At 45.3% G+C, this 11259-nt stretch overlaps 1 protein-coding gene across 6 annotated transcripts in view; it reads right to left on the reverse strand.

Moving 5' to 3' along the window:
* VEGFC (vascular endothelial growth factor C) overlaps positions 1–10783 on the reverse strand; it is a 179695-nt gene extending 168912 nt beyond the window's left edge. For 4 of the 6 annotated variants that reach the window (XR_012158639.2, XM_078852513.1, XM_073341688.2 and 1 more), the window contains exon 1: positions 10050–10783. Coding sequence is in view for 4 of the 6 variants with exons in the window: in XM_078852513.1 (XP_078708639.1) it covers positions 10050–10193 (144 nt within the window). In the remaining 2 variants the exon portion in view is untranslated. The remainder of the gene's footprint in view (positions 1–10049) is intronic. The other 2 variants (XM_073341691.2, XM_073341686.2) reach the window with 2 other exon arrangements.
* Between the last annotated feature and the right edge of the window lie 476 nt (positions 10784–11259).

The following is an 11259-nucleotide window of genomic DNA, read 5'->3' on the forward strand; positions in this document are numbered from 1 at the left end:
TGCTTCTTGTTTACAATGTCAGCTGAAAGGGAGAACAAATGTTCACATGGCACTGTTGTAGTGGGCATTGCAAGATATTTACATGCCAGATGTGCTAAAGATTCATATGTCCCTTCAACCACCACTTCAGAGGACATGTGTCCATGCTGATGATGGGTTCTCTGCTCGATAATGATCCAAAGCAGTGCACACCAACACATGTTCATTTTCATCATCTGAGTCAAATGTCACTAGCAGAAGGTTGATTTTCTTTTTTGGTGGTTCAGGTTCTGTAGTTTCCACATCGGAGTGTTGCTCTTAAGACTTCTGAAAGCATGCTCCACACTCTGTCCCTCTCAGATTTTGGAAGGCACTTCAGGTTCTTAAATCTTGGGTTAAGTGCTGTAGCTATCGTTAGAAATCTCACATTGATACCTTTTTTGCGTTATGTCAAATCTGCAGTGAAAGTGTTCTTAAAATGAACAATATGCTGGGTCATCACCCAAGACTGCTCTAACATGAAATATATGGCAGAATGCGGGTAAAACACAGAGCAGTAAACATACAATTCTCCCCCGATGAGTTCAGTCACAAATTTAATTAATGCATTATTTTTTTAAAAGAGCGTCATCAGCATGGAAGCATGTCCTCTGAAATATAAGCACTGACCAAAGCATGAAGGGGCATATGAATGTTTAGTATATCTGGCATGTAAATACCTTGCAATGCTGGCTACAAAAGTGCCAAGCACATGTCTGTTCTCATTTTCAGGTGACATTGTAAATAAGAAGCGGACAGCATTATCTCCCATAAATGTAAACAAACTTATTTGTCTTAACAATTGGCTGCACAAGAAGTTGGACTGAATGGACTTGTAAGCTCTAAAGTTTTACATTATTTTGTTTTTGAGTTCAGTTATGTAACAAAAAATACATTTGTAAGTTGTGCTTTCACGATAAAGAGATTGCACTACAGTACTTGTATGAGGTGAATTGAAAAATATTATTTCTTTTATCATTTTTACAGTGTAAATATTTGTAATAAAAATAATATAAAATGAGCACTGGACACTTTGTATTCTGTGTTGTAATTCAAATCAATATATTTTAAAATGTAGAAAAACATCCAAAATATTTACTAAATTTCAATTGGTATTCTATTGTTTAACAGCGTGATTAAAACTGCAATTAATCACATTTATTTTTTTCCAATCACCATTTTTTTTTAGTTAATCATGTAAGTTAACTGCAATTAATCAACAGCCAAAGTACATATTCATTTTAACTTGCTACCAGCTAAATTCAAATTACATCAATCTACATCATATTTGCAGAAAGTATCTCATTACCAGCATCACTAGATTTGGGGTGTTCTCATCATTGGCTGATTGCCAGAAACATACTGTATTATGACATTGCAAGAATGGACAGTTTTAAAAAGCCTTTTTAAACGTTTTCTTATACAAAGAAAACACTCACATACTGATTTCACCACCTTCACAGAATCTAACGTTACCAAATGTTATAGTGTAGTTTTATGTAATTATGCTCATAGAACACATACTCATTGTGTCCTTGCTTTGAAATTGTAGTTTTTCCTATTTATTTTGCAGATACAAATGGATTTGAATAGGTGTAATTTTAAAGGAGAATTTGGTTCTTTATCCTTCTTCTTGTGTGTATAGTATAGATTCACTGTAAGCTATGGATTCTTTTCTTATGTACTGAACAGGTGTAATTCCATAATAAAATTAAAATCACACAAGATCTTCCCGACAGGTGCTATTGTCTTCCTTCCCCTGGGAAGCCAAAGTTTCAAGACATTTGATGCTAGTCAACTGTTTCCCCTTCTGCTAAGAAGAGGCCAATTGCTAAAGCTCACATTTGTTTACTTCACTCCTATGGAAAAAGGAATGCTTATATTTCTTTGAAAAAGAAAATCTCAAGCAGTATCTGCTAGCTTCCATGAGTGCAAGGATGATGGAGAACAAGTCTGAATGTATCAATAGGTTTTATTTTAGTGAATGAGGTTTACTCTAGGTTTCAGAGAGTATATGGGAATAATTTTGTCAGATAAAACTAAAAGCCACAAAATAACAAAAGCAGATGTAACATATACAGAAGTCGGAAAATATTACAAAAAGCGTTCTAGTAAAATCAAGTGCAAAGTTTTCAAAATTTGCTTTGATGAAAGTAACATTAGTATACATGGGTCAAATTTTCCTCTCAGTTACACCATTGCAACTCCACTGGTTTCAATGGGGTTGCCCTAATGTAATGAGAATCTGCTCTCATGGGATTTGCAATAAACTAAGTATTATTTTCTTAGGCCTTGTCTACACTGGCAAGTTTCTGTGCAGTAAAGCAGCTTTCTGTGGTGCAACTCCTGGGGTGTACACACTCCCAAGCCACTTAGTGTGCAGAAACTGTACAGTTGCAGCACTGTAAAAAACCCCACCCCAACGAGAGGCGTACAGCTTTCTGTGCCGGGGCTACAGCACTGCAGTGCAAGTGTAGATACCCTGGTCTATTACAGTGCTGCAATTGTCCTCTGGGAGGTGTCTTGTTCTCGCCTCTCTAGTCATCTGTTTGAACTCTACTGCCCTGCCCTCAGCTGACCAACCGTGAGCCCCACCCCTTAAATTCATTGGGAATTTTGAAAGTCCCCTTCCTGTTTGCTTGGTGACACAAGCAGTGGTCTCAGCGCATCTTTCCAGGTGAGCATGCCTGCTCCACATACCCGGCGATCCCCCGCTTGGAGCAATGCCAAGCTGCTGGACCTCATCAGCATTTGGGGAGAGAAGGCTGTCCAGTCCCAGCTGCGCTCCAGCCGTAGGAATTATGATACCTGCAGACAGATTTCACGATGCATGAGAGAAGGAGGCCATGACTGCAGTGCAGGGTCAAAGTGAAGGAGCTGCAGAATGCCTACCACAATGCATGGGAGGCAAACTGCCGCTCCGGTGCTGCGCCCACGAGCTGGCGGTTCTACAAAGAGCTGGATGTGATACTCGGTGGCAACCCCACCTCCACTGCAAAGGCCACTGTGGATACAGTATCGAGAGCGGACTGAGCCAGGAGGAGGAAATCTTGGACAAGGATGTGGAGTGGGTGGGGGACCCAGAGGCAGAGGACAATTCGGAGTTCAGAGATGCACGCAGCCCAGAACTCTTCTCTATACCAGAGGAGGCTAGCCAGTCACAGCCGTTAGATCTTGACAAAGTGCAAACAGGAGAGGAGGCCCCAGTAACTGGCTTTGATTCTGGGAATCGCTGAAGCAAGTTGTTGGGGGCAGGGAGTTGCAGAAAGCAGGCTTGTGTATATATGATGCGCATATCACCACATGCCTAGTCTGAGCGGTGGAACAGGCTGTTGATTGCTGTGAAGTGAGGGAGTCAATCTGCTCAAAGATCTCCACGAAACTCATATGGAGATACTGGGAAATCTGCTGCCGCAGGTTCTTTGGCAGAGCTACTTTGTTTCTTGCCCCGTTAAGGGTAACTTTCCTGCGCCACTCTGCCATCACTGGGGCGAGAGGGATCATTGCTGCATGCAGGTGAGCAGCACAAGGGCCAGGGCAGAAGCTGCAGTCTTGGAGAAGACCCTCTCTTGATTCCCTGCTCACCCCCAGCAGCGAGATATCTTCCATAATGAACACAGCCTGTGGAGAATGTGGAGACACTAATGATAATAAGGCCCCCCTACAGTGCTGACTCTCCCCAAGAGCCACATGTCCAGTGTACATTATGGTCCTGGAACATTGATTTCCCCTGACCCTGCAGTTACTCACCATTTTGGGGGTCTTGTGGCTCATGTGTGCTTGCCTGGGGTCAGCCAGTTAGTGACAGGTATGTGAATAGTGGCTGTGTTTTAAATCACTGAATCAGTGGTCTGTGTGTTGCAGACAATACTGCTTCTGTAAAATGTTGCGTTTTGGCTTCACAGAGATGACCTTGGGACCCCAGCCTCCCTCTTTGTTATCGCCGAATGAATGGCTGCGCAGAATTAGAAAGTGGCCATGAAAAACTAAAGACGACTTTCTGGGTGATGTCATGATGCACTCCACAGCCAAAAAACAAGAACTGAAGGAGTGGCGGGACAGGGAGAAGAGGGACCAAAAGGAGAACGCGGCGCGTCAGAACGAAGCCACGGAGTGGCTCTTAAATGGAGCGCCAAGCGGACACGCTGTAGGCACTAGTAGCACTACAAACCAAGCAGCTCCGCGCCAGCCCGCCCCCTGCAGCTGCTGTCACAAAACTGTTTCCCACGTGCCCCCCAGACACCGCCAACAGACTCTTATTTACCTCCTGGCTCCAGTCTGTACCCACTGCATTCCACTCCTGCCCCGTCATAGTCCAGCCCTGTGGACTCCCACTACCCTCAACACCCGACTCTCTGCGGTTTAGCCCTGCTGAAGTACAGTACCCACTGCACTGTACTCCAAAGTACAAGGTTGCATATGATACCTGGACATACACAAATCTTTAACTGTCCCGGGACCCCACCTCCTCCTCGGACCCTCCCTTCCTCCATCCCCCACAGTGCTGATGTGTTTTGTTTGTCTGTCTCTCTCCTCCGGTTGTTGTTTTATAATAAAAGAATTGTTTTTGTTTGAAAGCAATCATTATTCCATTAATTGAAAGCAAACAGAGCTCTGCAAAGGAACAGGAATTTTCTTAAACCTTCACAGTGCATCGTCTGTACCAATCACAATCACCTCCTAGCATTATGCACTCCCAAGCATAGCAACAAATATTAGTGGCTTTCAGCTTCAAATTGCTGCCTCAAGGCATCCCTTATCCTTATGGCCCTGCACTGCGCCCCTCGAATAGTTCTGGTCTCTGGCTGTTCAAATTCAGCCTCCAGGCACTGAGCCTCAGAGGTCCAGCCTGGAGTGAAGCTTTCACCCTTCCCTTCACAAATATTATGGAGAGTACAGCACACAGCGATAAGCATAGGAATATTGTCATTGACCACGTGCAGCCTCCCATATAGGCAGCACTGGCAGGCCTTTAAATGGCCAAAAGCACACTCAACAGTCATTCTGCACTTGCTCAGCCTGTTGTTGAACCGCTCCTTGCCGCTGTCAAGATTCCCCGTGTACGGCTTCATAAGGCACGGCATTAAGGGGTAGGCAGGGTCTCCCAGGATCACAGTGGGCATTCTGACTTCCCCTACGGTGATCTTCTGGTCCGGGAAGAAAGTCCCTGCTTGCAGCTTCCTGAACAGGCCAGCGTTCCAAAAGATGCGTGCGTCATGCACCTTTCCAGATCAGCCTGTGTTAATGTCCGTGAAAAGCCCACAGTGATCCACAAGCGCCTGGAGAACCACAGAGAAATACCCCCTCTGATTAATGTATTCGGTGGCTAGGTGGTCTGATGCCAGAATTGGAATATACGTGCCACCTATTGCCCCTCCGCAGTTAGGGAAACCCATTTGGGCAAAGCCATCCACAATGTCACGCACATTGCCCAGAGGCACAGTCTTTTGGAGCAGGATGTGATTAATGGCCCTGCAGACTTCCGTCAACACGAGTCCAACGGTCGACTTTCTCACTCCAAACTGGTTAGCAACTGATCGGTAGCAGTCTGGGGTAGCCAGCTTCCACAGTGCAATCGCCACAATCTTCTCCAATGGCAGGGCAGCTCTCATTCTCGTGTCCTTGTGCCACAGGGCTTGGGCGAGCTCATCACACAGTCCCATGAATGTGGCTTTCCTCATCCGAAAGTTCTGCAGCCACTGCTCATCATCCCAGATGTGCATCACTCACGATGTGATCCCGCCACAACTTGTTTCCAGAGCCCAAAAGCAGCGTTCCACTGTGATCAGCACCTCCACGAATGCCACAAGCAATCTCGTGTCATAGCTAATACGCGTGGTAAGATCAATGTTGAGCTTCTCTTGCATTTGTAGTTTAAGGAATAACTCCACTGCCACTCGTGACGTGTTAGTGAGAGCAACAGTGTGGGATCCATTCCTGCAGACCGAAGAGGCAGAGAGTGCAGTACACAAACCATTGAAACATGGTGCCAATTGCGGATGGAAACACAGGGATTGCTGGGATGCAAAGCAATGCATCACATCATTTGAACTGGACCCAAGATCTCCCACAACCCCCTCCGCCTTCCCACAACTCTTAGCGGCAGAAAAGGAAGAGATGCTCTGTGGGATAGTTGCCCAGAGTGCACCGCTCTGAATACCGATGCAAGTACCACAAGTGTGAATATGCTATTGCGCAGGCAGCTGACAGTGTGAATACACAACAGCGGTTTCCCTTCAGCGCTCGCTGAGCAGTGATATAATTGCCAGCAATGTAACTCCACCAGTGTAGACATACTCTTAGAGTTCAGTTCTATCAATCCCTCTTTCTCTACAGTTTTAGCTCATATTTTTCACCAAGAGACTTTTCTTTTTATATCTCTTTTTTTAAACTCTCTTTAGCTCCATGGTGTGTTACCTCTAGGCTAGGGCCACTGTTGAATCAAGACCCTAAATTGTGGTCCACGAGTGCAACTGTGTTAGAAAGAAAATTATTTGATTAACTGAAAATATGTTTCCTGAGCCACAGCCTGTGATTTTAATCTGAAGTACTGGAATCAGCTTGGAAACTGTAAGGGGTTCTACCTTCCCAGCAGCCTCCCACCACTTTTTTTGACATTTTCAGGATCAATTCTGATGTAATCTGAAAGTGCTCTGAGCAACAACTGTCCCTTTCTTACTACCACTGCTCAGCAGCTCCCCTGTTGACGGCCTGCTGGATCACAGGGGAGTGAGGAGTAGACCATAGGCTGCTCCACTGTCTGCTTCTCTAAAGAACCATAGAAGCCCCAGGAGGAGCAGGACAGGAGCAAAACTTGTTCTGCCTTAAGCTAAGGGAGCACTTAGCAAAGAAAGGTGTGCCTTCCTTGCACAGCCCCACAAAAGAGGGAAAGTGGAGAAGTTGGGAACCAACCACCGGTTACAGTTCCCTGATTTTCTGCCACTAGAGCAGTCTAGTGGCTGTTCTAGCTTATCCCAGCTGGCATTGGTTCCCAAAGGACGGTGAGTCAGCTGTAGTTTATTTGAAGCGTAACATGCCTCAGTCACTCCCCCTATGCCAGAGCTGTGGAGAGGGAAGCGCAGAGGCTAGTTACACTAGCTCCACGCCTTCGGGGGGAAATCCGTAGCAGGGGATGTGCAGGTTGATTCTGTTATTTATGTGCTGCTAAGAGAATCTGTCTCAAAAGTACTGTCCCCTCAGGCTGAAAAGATTGGACACTATGGCTCTAGCTTATCAGCGTCCACTTGCTGCACCACATGTGCTTGAGGCAGCAATATATGAAAAATAACTATTACTTATCTATAACTGACATTCAGTTAACTGCAAATGTCTAGGACAAGTTTCAACTTTCACTGAGTCATCTATATTGAAAACAGTACACTTCTATACCAACGGGAACAAAACTATCATAGTAGAAGGTTTTGAAAAAGACAGTGTAGCTCATCTCAACTTCCTATGTACCAGTAAAGGATATGTAATGTAAAGTTAAAATAATTTCAGTTAACCCATACAAATCATAGAATCGTAGGACTGGAAGGGATCTTGAGAGGTCATCTAGTCCAGTACCCTTCACTCATGGCAGGACTAAGTATTACCTATGAAGACAAGAGACACTCATTTTCCATGAGTTGAGAAAGTTCAAGTAAATAACTTATATGATGACATCATATTTTTCTTGAAATAATTATGTACAGTTTACTTATCTAATCTTTTTTAATTCCTGCAGAAATTCACTGAAACCTTCTCTCATCTCACAAGGATAAACAGTTAATGGGGACCCAATCCTGCAGACTTTCCTCACCGGAGTAGTACTGAAATGAACAGGATTACTCAGGAGTAAGAACTTCTAAGGTGCCTAAAGCTTGCCAGATTAAGCCCTAAAGATCCAGGCACAAACACAGCATCTATCTATCCCTATACCTCTCACCTCTAGTCAGATACAAAAATCTTGTCTGTTAATATGATCCACCTGACACCTGCTTTCCTATTGGCTTCCCATTTCTGATTCTTTCTTCCTTCAGTTTCCTCATTGCTCCAAGTTTTCCACTAAACCCTGGTACTTTTGCAAACTGCAGCACAATGGTGACTATTTAAGATTTTAACATCACTTTAAAACTTGTAAGAAATAGAATGGATCATCTATAACATGGGCATGTATACATACAGCAATATTCAACTTTCAGGAGCATTTCTTTACTGTTCTACCAGACGTATGTTGTTCCAGCACTTTTAGAAACCACCATGCTTATTTCAGCATTTTCAATATAACTATGAAAAAGTACTTTCATGGGTTTATAACTCAGTCATCAAGTCCACTCTGAGCTAATAACTTGTTTATACAGTTTAACTAGGAAGGATTTCATTTCCCCTGTATCAAATATTTAAAAGTTTTAGAAATAGTGTTAGCGATCAAAACCAGTTGATTGGTTTTGTATTCATATTACTTGGATTTAAAAATATTTGACAAGCATTTAGCTCGTAATACAGTTTGACTAATTTTTAGGGTTTAAAATTAAAGAAAAATAAATTTCTAAATTCCAAGGGATTATAAAAATGTCCAGACTTTGTTAAAGTGGTACAGTATGCACAGTAACTTCTTTCATTCCGAATTTTAGTATGTATTTAGAAATGCAAAACAAAGAATGCACGCAATACATGTAGTCTACAGCTTGAACATATTATTAGTGTAACTAATATGCATTATAAACCAAATATACATAACCATGGTTTTTCTATGTCAATGCTGTAACATGTTTTATAAGCCTAATAGGACCTTCTATTAAACCTGTATAAACAGTATTAGAGTATATGTTCAATAAAGCTAATTGTGTCAAACAGATCAAAAATAACAGCAAACTTCAAAGTGAAGGTATATATTCTGTAATGTTAACTAATACATTTTGGTCTAGTTTTCCACATTGGAATGAATTAAAGATATAGTGTAATTATTGCTATTGATATGTTTGTCACAACTTTAACACTGCACTACTTAAAGGTAATTTAGTAAAGAGTTTAGACATTGAAGCCTTCATAGCAATGTCATATGCTTACACAATCATATACTATATGTTCTTTTTCTGCATTGACAGAGTGCTGGGAGCTAGCTGCACAAGGCATAGAAGACATAATGCTAGTTCCAAGGTACTTACAGTCTAAATTAAGGATCTGAAGATACTAATACAAATGAATACAAATTTAAGAATCTTCTGCCTGTAGAAACTAAGAATTTCTCTGAAATCTTAACTGTAAGTCTGGGCAGCACTTTCATATTCAAGGGTCAAGTTACACCCTCTGCAAACCACGTTGTCCTTCAGTAAATCATTAGGGATTTCAGAAACTCCAAAACAGACCTCCAGAAGATAGAATCAATATCAGTTTTTGTTATTATTCCTATGTATTTGCCTCCCATGCCATATCATTCCCAAACACACCAGCTTCTCGAAATGCATCCAAAAAACTTCTTCAGATCCAAATCGGAAAGTTTCAGGAATCCACACGCATCCACTCCAAGGACACAAACCCACATGGCACCCTGCAGCTTTGCCCTTGACAAAGAAACCTCAAATATATCAGTGATCCACCTCACTGCCAACACCAAGCCAATTGCATAACAGAAGATTTTGGTTTGTTAGGGACTGAACTAGACTGTCAACTCCTTGGGGGCAAGAAGTGGGGCTACTTCTCTGTTGTACAGCACTGAGGACACTGTACAACCCATATATAACAACAACAACAAGGGTGATGGCTATATTCACTTATTACATGAGCTGAGCCTCTGGCTTTAATTCTGCATATCAGGTGTCTCCATTTATTTTAAACAGATTTGTATCACCTGCAACAATCCACCAACTTGTGCATTTCAAACCCCTCCCCCGCCCTCCAAAAAGCCTTCTGAAGAACCACAACATTAGAAGATTTCCCTCAAATATTTTCCCCTCCCGCGAAAGGACTTGCAAACAAAGTGATCCAGGAGTCACATGCCGGAGAAAGGGGTGTCCCGTCTGCGGCAAGGGCATGGAAGTTGCACCTACCTTTGCTTCCCCCAAATCGGGCTCCTCCTCGTAGTAGCCCTGCCCGGATTCATAGGCAGCGGCGGTGGCCGGCTCCCTGGGTCCCAGCAGCAGAGCAGCAGCAGCCAGATAGCAAACCAGAGAGAATAATCCCAGCAAGTGCATTGTGCAAGGATGGCAGGGTGGGTGCGTGGCGGGGCGGGGGGAGCTTGAGGAGTGTACGGGGAATCGTGAGGCTCCTTGGCTTTGTTGGTTGCCTCCCCCCAAGATCCAAGGCGGCAGAATCCCTGGGATGGAGAAGATGCAGCAGCACCAGCTCCCAGCAAGGGAGCTCCCAACGCGCCCGGCCGCTGTGCAATTGCTCACCGAAGTTAGCTGGAGTTTGCCAGGTGAAAAGCCACCAGGAAACCGGACATCCGAGCCGGGCTCGCTCAGGAGCAGGGAGGTGAGGCAGGGCAGGGAGGAGAGGGAGAGCGCAGCTGCTCACACCAATGGGGCTTCCTCCTTCTGCTGCAGCCCCCTGCCTGCACACACGCGGCGCAGCCCCATGGACTAGGCGAAGCCGGCGCGGGGGAGAGCGAGCCGCTCAACTCACTCTCCTGCCTTGGCTCGCAGGACGCCTGTCAGCGGCTGCGGGGCCCCGGGTGCTGGAGCCTCCTCAACGCGTGGAGCTGAGCGGCAGCAGCGGCCGCAGGGGGCGGACATGGCTCAGGCGCCCTCTGCCTGTGCCTCTGAGGCTGAGCGACTGGCTGGCGGCGGGAGGGCGGGGAGGAAAGGGTGTGAGCCCCCCCCCCCCCCTCGGGCTGCCTCCTCCCGCTCCTGCGCTTCCCACAAGCAGCCACTCGCCGTGCAACGCTTTTCCCGGGGCTGAGGAAATGTGAGACGGGAGGCGCGCGCCTGCTCCGGGCCAGCCGGCGAGATGGGGCCACACGCTGCGCCGGCCTGTCCCTCGAGCCGGGACCTGCCTCCCGCGGCTGGCGGCGTCGCACCTTTCTTACTCGCCTCCGCTTTGCAGCCCCGAAAGGTGCAAGGAGGCTGCAGAGCCAGCTGACTGCAAGGGGGCAGTTGGTGCTAGGTCTCAAAGTGATGCCAGGGACTAAGCCCCGTGCCAGGATCTCAACGCGCTTTGCAAGCACCTATTAAACAACCCACACTACTGTAGCCCCAGCCCTGCACTCCCTTTCTTCATAGGCCAAATTACCACTGGCTGCAGGATGAAACCCTTAGGAAG

Source organism: Lepidochelys kempii, chromosome 4 (assembly GCF_965140285.1).
Source record: "Lepidochelys kempii isolate rLepKem1 chromosome 4, rLepKem1.hap1, whole genome shotgun sequence".
Classification (NCBI taxonomy): domain Eukaryota; kingdom Metazoa; phylum Chordata; order Testudines; family Cheloniidae; genus Lepidochelys; species Lepidochelys kempii.